Here is a 17,962-nt window from a genome sequence, read left to right on the forward strand (position 1 = left end):
ATGTCAGAATCGAAGTGCGTGCGAAGTCACCTGACTAGGAAGAACCGGCTCCGATTCATTAAGGTCCATCACACGCAACCTGAAGCACGTCAAGTGTTACTGGTAACACATCACACACGACATACATCACAAGTCTGGTTTACCCAACCCCGAAGCTGAGGCCGTGGACCTAGATCACCAAGAATCAAATCACCTCCGAGGGAAAAGCACGGCCGGGATTGAGACCAGAGGTTCCTGTGCTGGTGCACAGAACACCAGAATCACCTGGGGAGTTACTTAAAACCCCCAGGACCCTGAGCCCCAGATCTGGTCACGAACTTGGGGAGGACTGCCCAGACATTGGAAAGGCTTGGGAACCATCCTTGACAGAAACCTTGGGTCCAGCTGACGCGTAACATTTTATCATTAAAGAACAAAGAATGAGAGACTGTCTAGAGAGACCAAGCACCTGGATATTGTAAAACAGGGACAAGAAAACCTTTAATCGATCCGTCCTGTCCACCCTCGAACAACCCCAACTAGCAGATTTTCCCAACCTGCCCAGAGCAGTAGATTCTTTCACAGGACTGTCAAAAAGGAGACAGGAAATCACGATAAAAACACCCAAGAACAAAGGGCAAGCCCTTGCAGACGCTCCCCCCGGTTTCCCATCCTTGGGTCCCCTTCGTGAGGACGGAGGAGGGCCTGGAGGCTGTGACGCGGCCCCCGCCAGCCACCACAGGCAAGGCCTCCAGCACGGGCTCTCCCGGCTCACCCGCAAGCTTCTCCATCTGGACCAAGGTGTCCTCCGTGGGGGCGCCCTCCAGGAGCTTCTCAGTCAGCCGGCTGCCGCACGCTTTCAGGAGCCTGGAGAACAAAGCACCATCTGTGAAGGGTTCTTGCCAGAAGAAAAACGGAACCTGAAGCCAGACAAGCCTTTTGATCTGGCTACTAGTTTATAAAAGATCACATTGCAGTTACATTGAGCCAAATCCAAAACAAGAATTCTGCAGGACAAGTGACCCAGGTCCTCCAACAAAAGGCACAGAGAACAATGTGCAAGTGGAGGGGTGACCCGACCCCACTTCAACGGTCAGTTCTGAGGCAAAACAGGAAAACTGAACATGGATTGGGCTGGATGATACGAAGGAATTTGTCAGTTTTGTTCGATAATGGCTCTATGTTTGAAATGATACAACTAAAACGTGCTTTAAGAAAAAACTCCGGGGGCGCCTGGGTGGTTCAGTCAGTTAAGCATCTGACTTCGGCTCAGGTCACGATCTCGCGGTCCGTGAGTTCGAGCCCCGCGTCGGGCCCTGTGCTGACAGCTCAGAGCCTGGAGCCTGTTTCAGATTCTGTGTCTCCCTCTCTCTGACCCTACCCCATTCATGCTCTGTCTCTCCCTGTCTCAAAAAGAAATAAACGTTAAAAGAAAAACAATTAAAAAAAAAAAAAAGAAAACACTCCGGAAAAAAGTGAGGAGACAGAAAAAGCAGTAAAATGTTGTAACTACTACAGCTGGATGATGAGGGTGTGCAGTTCATTAGACTATTTATTCTATTTTGGGTCTGTCTGAAAACCTCCCTAAATGACTGTACATTGGGTGGGGGAGACAGATGCTTTCTCTTGACGTCACAGGTCCTCAGGGGCCACCTTAAAAGATCTTCGTTCTAGGTGCCTCATCTGTACCTGGGCCTGATTTCGACGACGAGCCCCCACACCTGGGGCTGCTGCTGCACAAGAACAAGAGTTTGGGAGTTTTCGCGAGAACATCTTGCAATGGAAGGAACAGAAGCGATCTGAGGCCAGAGGCCAGACTATGGTGGTTTTCAAAGGCAATCCTTTCCTCCTGACTTGGCAGGTGTTAGCGAATGGCACACTCCTCACAAACAACAGGTGCTTGACGTGACCATGCCCACAGCACCACCAGCTTGCCAGATGACTGCAGACCCAACCGATAAACTCCTGAGAAGCTGAGCCAGAACCACTCAGCTAAGCCACTCCCGAATTCCTGACCCACAGAGCTGTGTGAGAGAAACGTTTATTGTTGTAGACAAAAAAGGGAGGTGATCACTGCTCTTGGTATGGGAGCATCATTTTAAACATATCACGGGGAGGGGCGTTTGGGTGGTTCAGCCAGTAAAGCATCCAACTCTTGGTTTTGGCTCAGGTCATGATCTCGAGGTTCATGAGTTTGAGCCCCGAGCAGGGCTCTGCACTGATAGTGTGGAGTCTGCTTGACATTCTCTGTCTCTGCCCCTCCCCTGCTCATGCTCTCTCTCTCTCTCTCTTAAACATTAATTAAAAAACTAAATAAATAGGGGCGCCTGGGCTCAGTCGATTAAGCATCCGACTTCAGCTCAGGTCATGATCCCACGGTTCGTGGGTTTGAGTCCCATGTTGGGCTCTGTGCTGACAGCTTGGAGCCTGGAGCCTGCATCAGATTCTGTGTCTCTCTCTCTGCCCCTCCCCGGCTCACTCTTTGTCTCTCAAAAATAAACACTGAAAAAAAAATTTTTTTTTAAATAATAAACCAACAGACCACAGGGAAGTGAGTGCCACCTAAGTAAATCTTCCACACGCTCAGGGGAAGATGCCTGGAGGGAAAGGAGGACTGTAGCCCAGGTCGGTGCCTGCCAACAAGTACACAGCAGAGAGGCACTGAGGGGAACTCATCCAACAACCTTTCTCCCCAGATTCATGCATAACCCAACCACTATATGGGTTATGTGACTGTACCCATGACTGTACCCGTGACTGTACCCATTCTAACTGGTGCTAAAAGACCTGAAAATCTCCTTACCAAGCAAAGGAGGTGTGCAGGCACGCCCACAAGTTGTCATCGCTTGTCAAGGAGGTCAGCGAACGAGCGGCATTACCATTCCTTTGGTGCAGGAATGGCGTAAAGGCCGTGTTCATCCTCTGGGCACGCTGTGGGCATCCGAACTGCTCTGCTTCAAATACCTGAAATGCAAAGGGAAGAGTTAGTCTTTTTTTTTTTTTTTTTTTAATTTTTTTTTTTTAACGTTTATTTATTTTTGAGACAGAGAGAGACAGAGCATGAACGGGGGTGGGTCAGAGAGAGGGAGACACAGAATCTGAAACAGGCTCCAGGCTCTGAGCCGTCAGCACAGAGCCCGACGCGGGGCTCGAACCCACGGACAGTGAGATCGTGACCTGAGCCGAAGTCGGCCGCTTAACCGACTGAGCCACCCAGGCGCCCCTTTAATGTTTACTTTTGAGAGAGAGATAGAATGTGAGTGGGGGAGAGGCAAAGACAGAGGGAGACACGAAATCTGAAGCAGGCTCCAGGCCCCGAGCTGTCAGCACAGAGCCCGACACAGGGCTCGAACTCACAGTCTGTGAGATCATGACCTGAGCCAAAGTCGGACGCTGATCCGAATGAGCCACCCACACGCCCTGGGAAGAGGTAGCCTGTTAACCAAACCAAACCAGCCAAGAAACCCAGAGCCAGCTCATTCACAGCCAACATCCTGGATCCTGCTCCTGAAAACTCAGTCCCCCTCTGAAGGGCACAGAAAGTGCCGCCAGCCTAACAATTCCAAACGGGATGGTTTTGCTTCGCATCTTGATTAGAAGCCACCCGAGGAAGAGGAATGGGGTAAGTGACCTCCTGTCCCTCTCCCACAACCCGCTCATTAGGCACTTGACAGTACTCGGGTGGCACGTGTGGGGGTGGTCATCAGTGTTGCTCTGCAAGTATTTCCAGTCCCAGGCCTACGGAGGCTTCCACGGAGGGACCCGGTGCAGGGGGGGGGGGGGGGGCTCATGCCCAGTTCTGGCAATGACGGAGAGAGACAAGGCCCTCCAGCACCATCTACCCCTCCAGCAGAGAAACGAGCAACATTCCCCTTTGGCTGCGGTCCGCCTGCTGGGCTGACTGCAGTAAGCAGATCCCACTTCCCTGCCATGGACACAGAACATGAACAAAAACCAAACTGTGACTTTGAGCCACCGAGGTCTGGGGGCTGTCTGTTACCACAGCATGACCCAGCCTATCCTGAGAGACGTGATGCCACAGCTAGAGGCCTACGCTGGTGGTGGGTCTACAACACGATTAATGGACAGTCTTCGGAAATGAAGGTCAGAGGAAGCACAGGCACCAGGGAGACACCAGGGCATTCGACCGCAGTAAAGAAGCCAGAGCTGGAGGAGAACTGGGACAACAGCGGACTCCAGAGAGCCCAGTAAAGCAAGCAGGACTGACGGTGAGGCTCATCACCAGCCCTGAGTCTGAAGGCAGAAGATTCAGACAGAGCAACAGCCACCAAGACCTAGGGGTCATAAATCCACCCGTGCTCTGACCCCCCCCCCCCCCCTCGGCGTGAAGTTCCTCCCCCACTGCCACCCACTCTTTCTGTGGGGTCACCTTGAGTGCTTTGCCCTGAAGTTCGTCAATGATCCCTCGGATCTTTCCAAGCAGGAAGGGCCAGGAGTTGATGAGGTAAATCCGGTCCATCATGATGGCGATGATGCTGTACCAGCGCTGGAAGCCCCGGGCCAGGCTGTCTTTGATGAAGAAAGTGTGGCTGAACACGAAACCATGCTGCTCATCTCCAAAGAAGATGGGGCCTTCACGGCCAGGGCAGACCTGTGAAAATCAGCAGTCATTCCAGGACACAGTCCTGTGCTGGCTTTAGTGACACAAAGTCAAATCCTCCTCCTCAGACTTATCTCTCTGGCCTAATAAACTAGCATCTGTCATAGGAAGAGTGGGAAAGGTGGGGGCCAAGACAGGAAAACTGCTTTCATCTGCTCCTGGGATCAAACTGTCTAAAGATCACGTTCGTTATCATGGATTGCAAGGGCAAGTAGGTTCAGGACTTTTTTCTACCTTGAGCCATAAATAACTCCTATTCAAATACTGTAAATACTCCAGACTCAAATTTCCAACTGTCACTCATCTGGAATATACTGGGGAAGGTCAAAATAGTCATCGTAGGGTCCATTCAATGAAACCTGCATACTTCATTTATAGGAGAAAAGTTAGGTCTCCCTCATGACATACTCACTCTTACTTTATACACAATTCTATCTGGCACAACCATCTGCTTCTAGCAGATTAGCCAACAGGAAATCAAAAAGAGGGAACGAGCTGAAGGCAGGCACACAGCAACCGTCAAGTGAAAACAGAGAGAGGCGCTCAGTGTGTCTGCTCAAGTCAGTATGGAAAAGGGAAATTTTACAACTGGGATTATGAATTCGTGACAGATACAAACATAGACTAAGAACTTGAAATCAAAAGACGTGAACTAAGACTTGAAATCAAAACAGCAGCGGGGTATAGTTAAGGAACAAACTGATTTACCCTTCAGCAGGTTCTAAGAGCACACGGTGACCACTAAGGCTTGTAATGATGACAGAGACAATAAAAAAGTGATATCTGATATGGTAAATGAAATATCCTAGAAATACTTAATATCTTAGAAATATATTCACCAAGAGTGAACAGATAACAGAAGTCTGGTGCTTGAAATTATAAGCTAGCAACCATTTAGAAAACTGGGGTCCATCCCAACCTATTCTGGCGTTCTAGAGACCTGGGGCTGCTCCGTGCTCCTACTCACTGATCCACGTCCTCTTCAGGGCAGGACTCTGTCTTCCTCACTGTAACCAGTACTGAACTTGTTCGGGGCACCTTAGATGTGTGTGATATCCCCAGAGTGCCCCCTGAGTCATGGTGCTCACCTCACAGCTCAAGCTCCGCACACAGGCCTGGCGAACAATGCTGAAGAGCTGGGGGTGGTTGGGGTGCTGGTGACTGACATATTTAATCGAGGTCTCTTTATCATGGCTGATATACCCAGGATGGCCTGCAGCAAGTGACCGGCAGCCCTGCCCCCCCCGAAGGAAAAGAGAACCAATTAGGAAGCAGGTAACAAACTTTCTTGTGCACATGGGAACAAAAGACTCCATCTATTTTCATATAAAAATAGCTGGCTTCTAGAGTACTTATCTGAAGATCTCAAATGTTTCCTGAACAGGAAAACCAGGACAGAGAGATCACAAAGATCATCAAGAGTGTGAATAAGAGGTCTAATCTGAGCACTTACATAGCAGGTATTATGAACAGCTCTGCATACATTATCTCATATAATCCAAAGCGCAGCCCTATGGGATAATTACGGTGAGAATCCCCATTTTACTGAAGGCAAAGCTGAGGCTCGGGGCTGCAAAGTGGTTCACATGCTATGTGCCAGCCTCTGTCCTTGGTCCTGACATAGCCACTTAGTGAAGGCCTCAGGAGGTTGCCAGACTTCCAAGCTGCTGCAGCAGCCTGAGAACACAAGCTCAGATCGTGTGCCGTGGAGCAGATCGACTGGTGGCCCCAGCTGCTGCCCCTCCGGAGCCACCACCACCTTGGTGCCGAGATCACGCATCCCGGAGGCTCTCCCGACCCTGAGACTGCACAAGAGGGTATGGAGGCAAGCCCCTCCCGTGAGATGCAGGACATGGCAATTCCAGCTCAAGGACTCTGTCTGCCCAGCCCTCCTCTTTCCTTCCTTCTCCTTCACAGCTGTCAGACTTGTTCACAGCAGCGAGGCTCTCCCCACCTTCTGCTTCCTCACGGGTGTTTCCAGCAATAAACACAGCAATCCTGGGCATGCTACCTGCTTCGCAGTGGAACCAAGCTCATGCAGTTGGACTCCTGTTCACACTGCAGTGACAGGTCTAACACTGCCTCTGGTTTCAGGTCCCGACCTAGAGCTGTCACTCAAAGCAGCAGCCTGTTGAGGGAACTTAAACCTCATTCCCCAGGGCTCACAAAATGACACCAGAAGTAACAGCCAGGACCCCACGAGACAACTTCCCGAGAGCACTGGACTGAAGGAAGCGGAGCCTACGATGGGCTGGCACGCAGTCATGAGCAGCGGAGGGGAGGGCTGAAAAAGCGAACGCTGGGGTGAAGGGAAAGAACTAAAAGGACATGAGAAGAAGCAAGCATATTCCACAGGGCCCACAAAGAACGGTCCGTGCTCACACCTTCCCGCGAGGTCACGTCCACTGCTCTTAGTCCCACACGGTGTCCTGCCCACTCTCCAGGAGGTCAAATACACAGCATGAGTCCCTGTTGAGAAAGAAACGACTCCAACACCCTGAGAGACACTTGCCTCGCACATGTCTGACTTTTTGGGCCCCGGGCTGCTGGACTCCGCGCTGGCCCCTTCCGCCGGGCTGTGAGCGCGGATCCGACTACTCATCTGAATGCCACCTTCCTCCTCCTCGGCCTGTTCGCCCTGCCCAGGGCTGTCCCCATTCCCAGCCCCCTGAGGAAGTGGGGCGTGCAGAACTTCGGTGCAAAAGAGAGTGCGGGGGCCGTGGAGCTCACAGAAGTGACAGAGAGCGACGATGGCGTTCATGGTGTCCTGGAGACAGAAGGGGGCCTGGGTGTATGGGGGGTGGGGAAGAGAGGAAACAACATCAGCGCCCAGCCTGTGTTCACGCTACAGAACCTGCCAACTCCTCTGGAGCACAGGCACTGGGGAGACACCACCGACAGGCTTCCTGGCCAGCAGAGGCGGGTCACCCACCCAGCACCGTGTCAGGTGTACGGGAAAAACCACGTCCTCGGTCCGTGCTGACCAGGAGTCACAACAGAGGAAGGAGGATGTAATTCAAGGATCACACAGAAAAGCCTTCAGTTACAGCTGTGACAGGGCTACAGGGTAGACAGCACGGAAGAGAACACATGTGTGAGTGACGATGGGGCAAACGTGACACAAATAAGTAACAGTGGGGTTTGGAGGAGACACTTTTTCAATGTATTCAATCAACGGCAGTTGTGCTGGGTGACAGGCCACCGCCCTCACGGAGCTTACCCCTAGGAGGGAAGGGACACATGACAGACTGCTTGCTCTCCTACGGTGCCAGCCTTGGGAAGGAAAGTACGGCAAGGCCAGGGCAGAGAAGTGCTGGAGAGGTGATATGCGGTTTTGGACACAAGGGCTCGTGGAGTGAGAGCTGAAGGGAGCCGTGGAGGCGGAGGGGGCAGGACTAGGGGTCTGTCTACAGAGATGGGTGATGAAGGCAGAAGATGAGGAGGAGGTGGATTTTAGGAAGCCTTCTAGGCCTTAGTAAAGACCGGAATTATCTACAGATTGGAGAGCCTTTGATAGGTTCTGATGAAAAGTACGGTAAAGGAGCATAGTGGCCAGTGGCCAGGATCTAAACCCTCTTCTCTTTGGGGACCCCCTCCCCCATTACGGAGCCGAAGAAGGCGAGACATCCTCTGTCCTCATCCCCCCGCATGGGCATGACCAAGGCTTGGCCAGTCAGAGGCACCTGCCCAGGAAGCTGAACCCAGGGAGACAAAGTGGCAGTCCCAGTGCGAACATGCATGGGGGGCGGTGAGCAAGTCCTGGGTGACAGGGTCCTCAAAACCCCATGTGGTGTGTCCGTCACTGCGTCCTCCCAGCAGCCTCCCTTCTCCAGCCAGCTCGCTTAGTCTGCCACCCAGCTGGCATCTCGCAGACAATCTCTCAGCTGCCACGACAACTACTGCCCCTGCCCTGCCCCTGTCCCTGAGGGAGGGGCCGGAGCTCGAATGTTACAGTGGGAAACTGGAGAGAAGATCAGCTGGGCTGATGTGAGTCAGCCATGGGGATCAGACGGGGATTACGTGCCTGGCACGTAGGGAGAGCTGGGGCACCTCCCGGAGGGAGGTGGGCAGTGGGAGAGGAGACAGGGTTAGAGAGACAGCAGGACACGTAGCTGGAAAACCCTGAGAGCCGCGTGGAGATTCCAGACCGCGCTGTCTGGGAGCCCAGAGCCACTCCACAGACCTCTACCCGACTCCCCATCCTCACCATTTCGTTCTGCCCGGCACATCCCTGCTGAGAGGCCTCCCGAACCAGCACCCCAGAACACTCGCTCACTCCCACTGCCTCCCTCTCCCCTCCTCTGCACTGCGCTTCCCCTGTACAAACGTTCCCTAAGTGGCGACAGGAGTCAGCCTGAGGTCGTATCTACAACAGTTCCTGACACGCACAGTAGGCACCACATTAAAATACTGGACAGGGGATTTGGGAGCTGCCCGTAACAAGGGGGCAGTTGCTGCCACAGGAAGCGGAGAACTCATTGAGGATCTCTATGGGCAGGAGAGGTTCAAGAGCACAACCATGGGAACAGCAGTCTGAGAGCCTAGTGGCACGAGACCCAAGTAAGCCAAATTTAAACAGGGGTTCCACCAGGCTCATTCTGGTGAGATTAAGGACAATGATGGTTTAAGAATCCATTGTGAAAGGGGTGGTGAGGTGACCACTGACAGAGTAAGAACCTCAGAAAATTAGTATTAAGACCCAAAGGCAGAGGCATTAACCCCAGAAAAAGAGGCCACATCTTCCTTGAGGGACATAAAAGGGAAGAGAAATAAGGTTCCTTCCAGCAAAACATTCGCACGAAAGCAGCACTTGGCTAAGCTTCACCCGACGTGTAGAGCATCCACACGAACCTTTATACTCAGCAAAGTCACACGTCCACCGTCCCGCCTACACAACAGCGTGCAAGGCCATTTCCAGATGAGTCAGGCAGGGCGGCCATACTTCAGCTCTAAGACCTGACGTTTTCTAGTGAAGAAAAAAAAAAAAAAAAAAACTAGAGTGAATTCTAAGAGCAACTGACTTAGTGATACACAAAAAGCAAGCAGTTACCGCCGACTTAAAATCAGAACATCACAGAAGAAGACGTGGGGCTGCCCAGGGCGCTGAATGGCTTCGCGGGCCTCTTGCCTTTTGAGCAGCAGCGGACAGCAAGCTGGCTTTGCAGCCAAAATGTGAGCTGAACTTTTACACCTCTACAGGAATATTTCGTAAAGGATTTCTTTAGATAGAGACATGTCTTTTTAAAAATACAAAATATTTAAAAATATAAGGTCCTCATCCTTCCTACCCTTGGTTACAAAGGGACTGCTAGGCAGCACTCACACCATGCCAGTTCAACCCTTCAGACCTTAGACCTACAAGTTTCTCTCTTCCTCGAATGGAAAGGAAAGATCAGAGATGATGTTGCTAAGCTACTTCCCAGCACCCATGGTCAGCCTGGGTTACTGTCACTAATAGTTTTTTGGTTTTTATTTTGTTTTTATTTTTTCATGTTTATTTATTTTTAAGAAAGAGATAGAGTCAAGCGGGGGTGGGGGGGCAGAGAGAGAGGGAGACACAGAAACTGAAACAGACTCCAGGCTCTGAGCTGTCAGCACAGAGCCCGACGCGGGGCTCGAACTCACGAATCGTGAGATCAAGACCTGAGCTGAAGTCAGGCGCTTAACGGACAGAGCCACCCAGGCACCCCCTTGTTTTGTTTTTTTAAAGAAAAGCAGTCCTGGGGGCACCTGGGTGGCTCGGTCGGTCGGGTGTCCGACTTCGGCTCAGGTCATGATCTCACTGCCCGTGGGTTCGAGCCCCGCGTCGGGCTCTGTGCTGACCGCTCAGAGCCTGGAGCCTGTTTCAGATTCTGTGTCTCCCTCTCTCTCTGCCCCTCCCCTGTTCATGCTCTGTCTCTGTCTCAAAAATAAAAAAATGTTGAAAAAAAAATTATTTTTAAATAAAAAAAAAAAAAAGAAAGAAAGAAAAGCAGTCCTGTCGGACAAGAGGACAAGACTTCTGACTCTTCCGATCAGGAGTACCATGGTGCCAGGCAGCCAGTGGAAGACAGGGAGGTACCACTTGGCTCTGAAGTCACACAGAAAAAGCCTGTCTCCAGCTCTTACCTGCCAGGTGATGCCCAATATCTTATTTATCCTCATCTGGCACCACCCTAAAGCTGAGAAACAGAGGAACCCCCACCTCTCAGGTTAACCGCTGCACGCGGCATCAGAACTCTGAGTAGCAGGAGGTCAGTTCTCTATTCATTCTCCAATTCCAATCTCCATCAGATGTTTACTGAAGAAAACCACCTGGCTTGAGTATGCCTAACAGTTCTTCGCTTCCAGCCAGCCTTCCGGAATCCAAGGAGGCAGAAATCTGCACACGCGCTCACACCCCACCCTGGCCAAATCTCTTCGACTTTATATTCCAAGAAAGAACCCAAACAACTGGAGGAGGCAGGGCCCTTCCCACGGCCCCCCTCCCCCAGTGGCTGAGGCTGGCCCTGGGCCTATTTCCTCCCCACTTTCTGTGGTCTTCTCATAGGACCGCAGAGGATCACAGAGGGCTTTGCAAAGAAATCCAGTATCACAGTAGCTCTTGGCCAGTAATGACCATCAGAATCCCCTGCGGCTTCTCCACCTAGTCTCCCACAGGGGAGTCTCACCGGGTCAGCAGCTGGATCAGCAGCTGGATCTCGGCAGGCGCAACGTGAAAAGTCCCACAGGGCATTACTTCCAGCTCAAGCGCAGTCACACCATGGTGGCTTTCCTATTCCCACTGCCTTCACCTCGTTTTTGGTTTACAAAGTGTCCTCATGTGTGACACCAGTAGGGCACACACAGTCACCTGCCGCTATTTCCCAATCTCTTCATAACAATGTTGGTAACCCAATGCCTCCAGCACTTTCTCTGCTGTGACACGGAGCCCCTAGGGCCACTCTGGCGGGACACCACGGGCTGGAGAACCAGTACCTCCTCTCAGCAAACCCTTGCCCTCTGCCTCCAATAGCTGGGACCTCAACGCACAATGAGCCAAGTCTTGGGGAAACATTTTTCCCAGGTGACGAGGACGCACCTAACAATACCCACCAAACTGGAGGGAAATGTGCTCTTCTACCATCCTTCTAGGCCTATCGGCTCATCAGAGTGCCCGCCTCAGAACGCCAGCCTGAGGAAAAAAGAATTTTGACACACACCCTCTTCCCTAAACCAGAAGGCAGGCAAAACCTGGGTGGGAGGGATGCCAAGAGTGCAGTCTCCCGGCAGCACCTCTAACGTTGGGGAATAAACCGACGACGCTGATGGGGTCTGCACCCAGGTCACGTTCCCCATCCCTTTACGGTTCGTGGATTTGCCCCCCACCCCGCCCCGCCTCCATCCACACCTCAGGTTCTCTGCAACCCCTTCCACTCTGGCCCCCGGCCACGCCGATCACTAACACCGCACAGCAACTCAGAGCCCGGCTGGGTCCCCGCAGCTAACCCCAAGGCGGTCAGGCTTCTCCAAGGCCCACAGGCGCGGACCCATTCCCCTTCCCCGCCCCCAGGGACTCCCTCCCGCCGCCGCCACCACCCTCCTCCCGGAAGCCAGGCTCCCTTCAAGTTCCACGAAGCAGCCCCGACAGCCCCTCTTCGAACTGCCTGGACAAGCCAGGGGACCGCTCCGGGGCTCGCTCCCGCAAGGGCGGTCGGGGCCCGGGTCGCCCCGGGGGCCGCGGCGGGGCTGAATTCCAGGGGGCGGAGAGAGCTCCGAGCCCAGCTCCGGCGCCCGGGCCGCGGCGCACCTGACGGCGTCTTCCTCACAGGACCCGCCCTGCGCCCCTGCTCGAGCTCGTCGGCCCCCGGGGACACCCGCCCGTCCCCGCGCCTCCCGGCCGGCAGGGGAAGCCTCGGTTCGGACCCCGGCCGCCTCACTCACCAGCAGCCGCTGCAGCCGCTGCAGCCGCGGCGCCCAGCCCGAGGCGCGTGACTCGGCCGGGCCGGACCATCCGCCCACCCCCGCAGGGGGGGGGGCGTGCGGGCCGGCCGAGGGCGCCTCTGCACCGCGACGCGAGCGGGGCCTTACCCAGCCCGCACCCTCGGGAAGACCGCGCGAGCCCGGCCACGCGAGCTCTGAGCTGAACCCGACGCGGCTGCCCGACACCCCCGTCTTTCGCCGCCAGGCTTCCGCGCCTCCCCCCACCGAGAAGTACGGAATGGTTTCAGCCGCGCCGGCCCGGCGAAGGGAGGAAACTACGGGGGGAGGGAGGGGAGGATGATTAAAATTAAAAAACATTTTCAAAAGAGATTTGAGGAAAAATATAGCCAGCTGAGTATAGTACTCCCGGTCCACACCGAAGAGAAAATGAAAGAGAATGTCTGACGTTAGAGCGGGGTAATGTCTCATAGTGTCACCTGCGGCTTTTATCAAATTGCCGACGGACCCCGTCTTCGGTGGGACGTGCGGGCAGGTGGCCGGGAGGTGGCCGTCACATGACCGTGGGCAAGAGCGCGACGCTGTGCTGTGGCCGGTTCGGTAACTGGAGGTGGAGTGCGGCTTGAGTGCGCATGTGCGTGACCCACTCACCTACCCGAACTATAATTCATCCAGGCTTTTTAAAAATATGAGTCAATTATTAAGCAATATATATCTTTAAGACCCGGGTGCCTGTTATTGAGCCTGTCTACTCAAAGATTAATTTTAAGGCCATCAGTGCAAGGTGTCCCGTCGGTCCTTAAAGTGAACAGCTAGAGGGATGTGAATCACACCCTGAACCGCAGGAAATTCGGTTTGACCTCCGAGAGAGATGGTGCTGCCACCTTGTGTCCGGGCCGGTCCAAAGACCGCCGACCTCTCTGGGCGCCTTATGGCGGAATCCTGGTCCCTGTGACTGCCGCCGGGGGTGTCCAGAGGGCGGTTGTCTCAAGTGTTGGGGAAAAAGCCTGAACCATTTTGAAGTAGAAGTAGGTGGTTGTGTTATTTCAAATAACCGGGTCATTTCTTTCTCTCTTTGAATTTCCACGTTAGAAGACAGAGACAAAATTACAATTTGTTTTCTGTCTTCTTTTAGTGGTGTGATAAAAGATGAAGGACTATGGGAGTTAGGAGGTTAGGCATTGCCTTTATATGTTTACTTGTCCTACCGCTCCAGTTCCTCTTGATACTGAACAGCACAAACTGAATATATTGGCTAGTAAGTCACAAGATAATTTTTGAGGGAAATAACAGAAAACCCACAAGGCTATACTGATTTGGAATTCTGTTTTTTATTTTTGCCATCAACAATTCAGATACTTGAGGAGTGCCTGGGTGGCTCAGTTGGTTAAGCTTGGAGCCTGCTTTGATTTCTGTCCCCCTTTCTCTGTTCCTCCCCCACTCACTCTCTCTCTCAAAAATAATAAACATAATTTTTTTTTTTTTTTTTTTTTTTTTTAATTCAGGGGTGCCTGGGTGGCTCAGTTGGTTGAGCGGCCGACTTTGGCACAGGTCGTGATCTCACAGTTTGTGCGTTCGAGCCCCGCATCAGGCTCTGTGCTGACAGCTCGGAGCCTGGAGCCTGCTTGGGATTCTGTGTCTCCTTCTCTCTCTGCCCATCCCCCACTTGTGCTGTCTCTGTCTCTCAACAATAAATAAATAAATGTAAAAAATTTTTTTTTAATTTCAGATACTTGAATTTTATTGAGTTTGCAGAATTCTTTGAAAGCCTTAGTGGAAAGATGCAAGAAATGTTTGCAGCCACCTCATGTGACTGTGCCTTTCCAATTTCTAAAAGAAAAACATCGTTGCCAACATTTGTCAAAGTGAACAGGATTTACCCTGAAAAATTACCATAGCAGCAATGCTAAATACAAATCTGATTAACTGACTTCCACACTATAAGGAAGTAATTTACAATCCTTTCCAAAAATTTCAGTCACTGTGACTATTTTTATTTTACAAGATTAATATATATATTACATATTATATATTATATATATATGTACATCATATATATAAGCTGCTTGCATATTGTATTGTTTCAAGAAAGCCAGGAAAATGCTTCTTTTTTTTTTCCTTTTTTTGGTAATCTTTGGGTTTTTTTCCCATTTTTTCTCTTAGTGGTAGCTATTCTTGAAACTGACATTGGTTAGATAGGTTTTAAGCCAAGAAACAACAAATATCTGTTCCTGTATTGTAATTGATTTGAAGAATTAACTTCCTCGATTTGTTAGTGGAGGACACCACCTAGCTCAGATTATCCTTATTTTCATAATGATAGGCTAATGACTGTGCCAAGTGGAGGGCAGTTTATTCAACCGCTGCCATTTTCAATGCAATTCAGTGTGCATTCGACTACAGCTGGATGCCATTTGTGTCATTAAGTATCCTTTCCGGAACCACCGCCTACATCTTCTGGAGGTGCTTTCTCAAACCTATAAATCTGTTTAAAAGTAAGAACTACATGCCAATTCCTTGCCTCGATGAATTGTACCAAAGATTAATTAAACTATGCTGCCGCACCGTATAAACTTTCAAGGACATTCAGTTGAAAGAGACATCTTGGAAGCCAGAAAATGTAGTCCACATTATCAGTGAGAAAGCAAAGCAGGCAATAATGCCCCACAATGTTCAACGAAATGAAATACCATGCTAAACTCAAAGCTTCTATCCCATAATAAGAATTTTATGGGGGTGCCTGAGTGGTTCAGTCAGTTAAGGGTCCAACTTTCGATTTTGGCTCAGGTCATAATTCTGGGGTCATGGGACTGGGCGCCACGTCAGGCTCCGCACTCAGCGTGGAGCTTAAGATTCTCTCTCTCCCTCTGCCCCTCTTCCTGGGTCCTGGCATTTACGGTCCAGAACGTGTTTTCCCACCAGTGAAATGGGCTCAATCAGAACTGAAGATTTCTTGATGCTTTTCTGCCTTCCTACTACTAATCAAAAGGCTTGACTGACTAGGTATTGACCAGCTCATCATCCAGACTGATGGAGTGCTTTAGGGACACAAGTTGCCAAGACCACTGAACAAATTCTCACTGTGAAATTCCTCATAGAGGTTTTTAGGTATGCCCTTACCAACATACGGTCTTATATGGCTATACAACACAGTTGGGCCTTATGAGTCAAACCACCATGTCCCTGAATCAGTTTTCAGTTTCAGGAAGAAGTGTGTTTCATTTGTAAGCAATTATATCTAATATTTTTAACCACATCCCATTATTTTAAGGGTATTACAATAGATTCTCTGTTATAAAAATAATCTAAGCTTTCCTTTCGTCCAACATCTAAAGTAACTTTCTGTGTTCTCAGAGGTGTTTAAGTTTGGGGGGCTGTCGAGAGGCTGCGAACAGTGAGTTCTGAAGGTGGAACTCATGCAAAGCCTCTAAGTCAGTTTGAAGTTTTAGGTTATTAGACAATTAACTCTGCATATAAGGTGTCCAGCTAGTTGCAAGAACTATTAATAGTATAATATTTTCTCTTAAAAAAAAACGCTGCTAATGTTAATTTAGCATTTTTCAAAAAAAAATTTTTTTTTTTAACATTTATTTATTTTTGAGACAGAGAGAGACAGAGCATGAACGGGGGAGGGTCAGAGAGAGAGGGAGACACAGAATCTGAAACAGGCTCCAGGCTCTGAGCAGTCAGCACAGAGCCGGACGCGGGGCTCGAACTCACATACCGCGAGATGGTGACCTGAGCCAAAGTCGGACGCTTAACCGACTGAGCCACCCAGGCGCCCCAATTTAGCATTTTTTTTTAACCATAGCACTTTCAGAAACCTTTTAAGAAACCCTTCCCCTCAGAATTCAACTGATTAGCTTCTTGTGTTTTAACCTAATACTAGCTGCTGGTTAAATATTAAATGCCAAGTGGCTTCTTTATGTCTGATAAACTTTACCAGGTCATTATGGATCCAGGCTTGTGAAATGCCTTTTACAATTAACAGAAATTCTCTTGTCTCAACTTCTGATTTTAGGAAAGGATGCAGATAGGAGTTTGTCTCTGTTTACCATCGTTGGTTCAACGGCCTTAAAAGGATACCCTTGATTTTTCTTATTCATAAATACCTGATTTGCCGTCATTTATTTTCTCTGGGCCTTTCGCCACTTCTCAGACTTGCGTGCAAATAATGTTTTCTTCTACAAATTGGTTACCATTTCAAGTCGCAAACCCAGAAACTCAGAACTTACAAACCCAAAACTCTGTCTCTGTAAAGCAAGCAGTGGGAGAGAATCAGAATACCATTCTGACCATTGGCATAAACAGAGGAGGGAACTTGAACAAGGTCCACCAATGCACACCAAGGATTCAGCACACCTCAAAACCCAAGACTTAACTTTCCCCTCTGTCAAACTGTTAGAAAAGTGCAAGTATTTGTCCCTGATTAGACCGCAAGGCATTACTGTTACTAAGGCATCGGTTACAGTACTATCACCTAGCTTTGTTTCGAGTTTCAATTTGCTAAACAAAGGAGGTGCCGTCCATCCAAGGCAGAACGCCCTCCTCCCCCACTTTATTGCTCATCGCTACCATTATTGGGCTCGGAAAACATCTACCGTACAAAAACGTGCAACCAGAGGTTTCTTTGAATAATACCTTCTACTACAAGCTCCCAAATCTCAGGTCACTCAGATCAAGCACACACATTTAAGAAAGCCTGTATGAAAAGCTAAATGTTGTCCCTTTGGGTGGTTTACTTGGCACCTATTGGAGAAAGGGGGAAAATGTCTCACCAAGGTAGTAACTGCAGGAAATAGAAACATAGAAACAAATACATGAAGCAGGTACTGAAATCTGAGGGCAATCGTTCTCATTAATCCAGAGTATTTATTAACATCTGATATCACCATGAAAACACGAAACTTGAAAATTCCTCAAAAAACTGGTAGGTCCATCAATGAACACCAGCCCAAGGCTATATCCCTGGTCCTCAGAACTGCCTTAATTCCCTAGGTACAAACTCACCATCTTCTGGCACCATCAAAAGGCAACAGGTATCCATAAGTAAACGTGTTCAGAAAGTAATTTGCTGCTGAGAAGAACTCAGCTTAACTATTCATGCAAACAGATTCTGATACCTGTTCAACCAAGACACTGGGCATAGCCAGGCTCCAGATTTTTCAGAGGCAGCATGTGTGAAATCTTACATTCTCTTAGTAACAAATGAGGCCACTCGTCTCCTTGACCCAAGATTTTCAAAGGTAACTCCTGTCAAGAGAGAGAAACCACTCACCCGTTTCTTTAACAGAAATAATTTGATCGATGCATTAACTAGGTATTGGAGAAAGGGGGGAAATGTCTCACCAAGGTAGTAACTGCAGGAAAGATCCCACCCTCAGGGCTGGGGGAACAAAGGGAAGATATTAGCAGTAACAGAATTTAGAAGGTGGGAGGTGCCCAGTGGAACTAACTGGGCTA

General features: G+C 50.2%; 1 protein-coding gene across 5 annotated transcripts in view; it reads right to left on the reverse strand.

Moving 5' to 3' along the window:
* FLCN (folliculin) overlaps window positions 1–12,524 on the reverse strand; it is a 31,370-nt gene extending 18,846 nt beyond the window's left edge. For 3 of the 5 annotated variants that reach the window (XR_007459362.1, XM_049638001.1, XM_049637997.1), the window contains exons 1-7: window positions 11,661–12,487; window positions 9,452–9,566; window positions 7,113–7,385; window positions 5,689–5,835; window positions 4,370–4,591; window positions 2,783–2,943; window positions 755–846 (exon numbers count right to left, since the gene is read on the reverse strand). Coding sequence is in view for 4 of the 5 variants with exons in the window: in XM_049638001.1 (XP_049493958.1) it covers window positions 755–846; window positions 2,783–2,943; window positions 4,370–4,591; window positions 5,689–5,835; window positions 7,113–7,361 (871 nt within the window). In the remaining variant the exon portion in view is untranslated. The other 2 variants (XM_049637999.1, XM_049638000.1) reach the window with 2 other exon arrangements.
* Window positions 12,525–17,962: the final 5,438 nt, after the last annotated feature.

The sequence above is a fragment of the Panthera uncia genome, chromosome E1 (genome assembly GCF_023721935.1).
Source record: "Panthera uncia isolate 11264 chromosome E1, Puncia_PCG_1.0, whole genome shotgun sequence".
Lineage (NCBI taxonomy): Eukaryota > Metazoa > Chordata > Mammalia > Carnivora > Felidae > Panthera > Panthera uncia.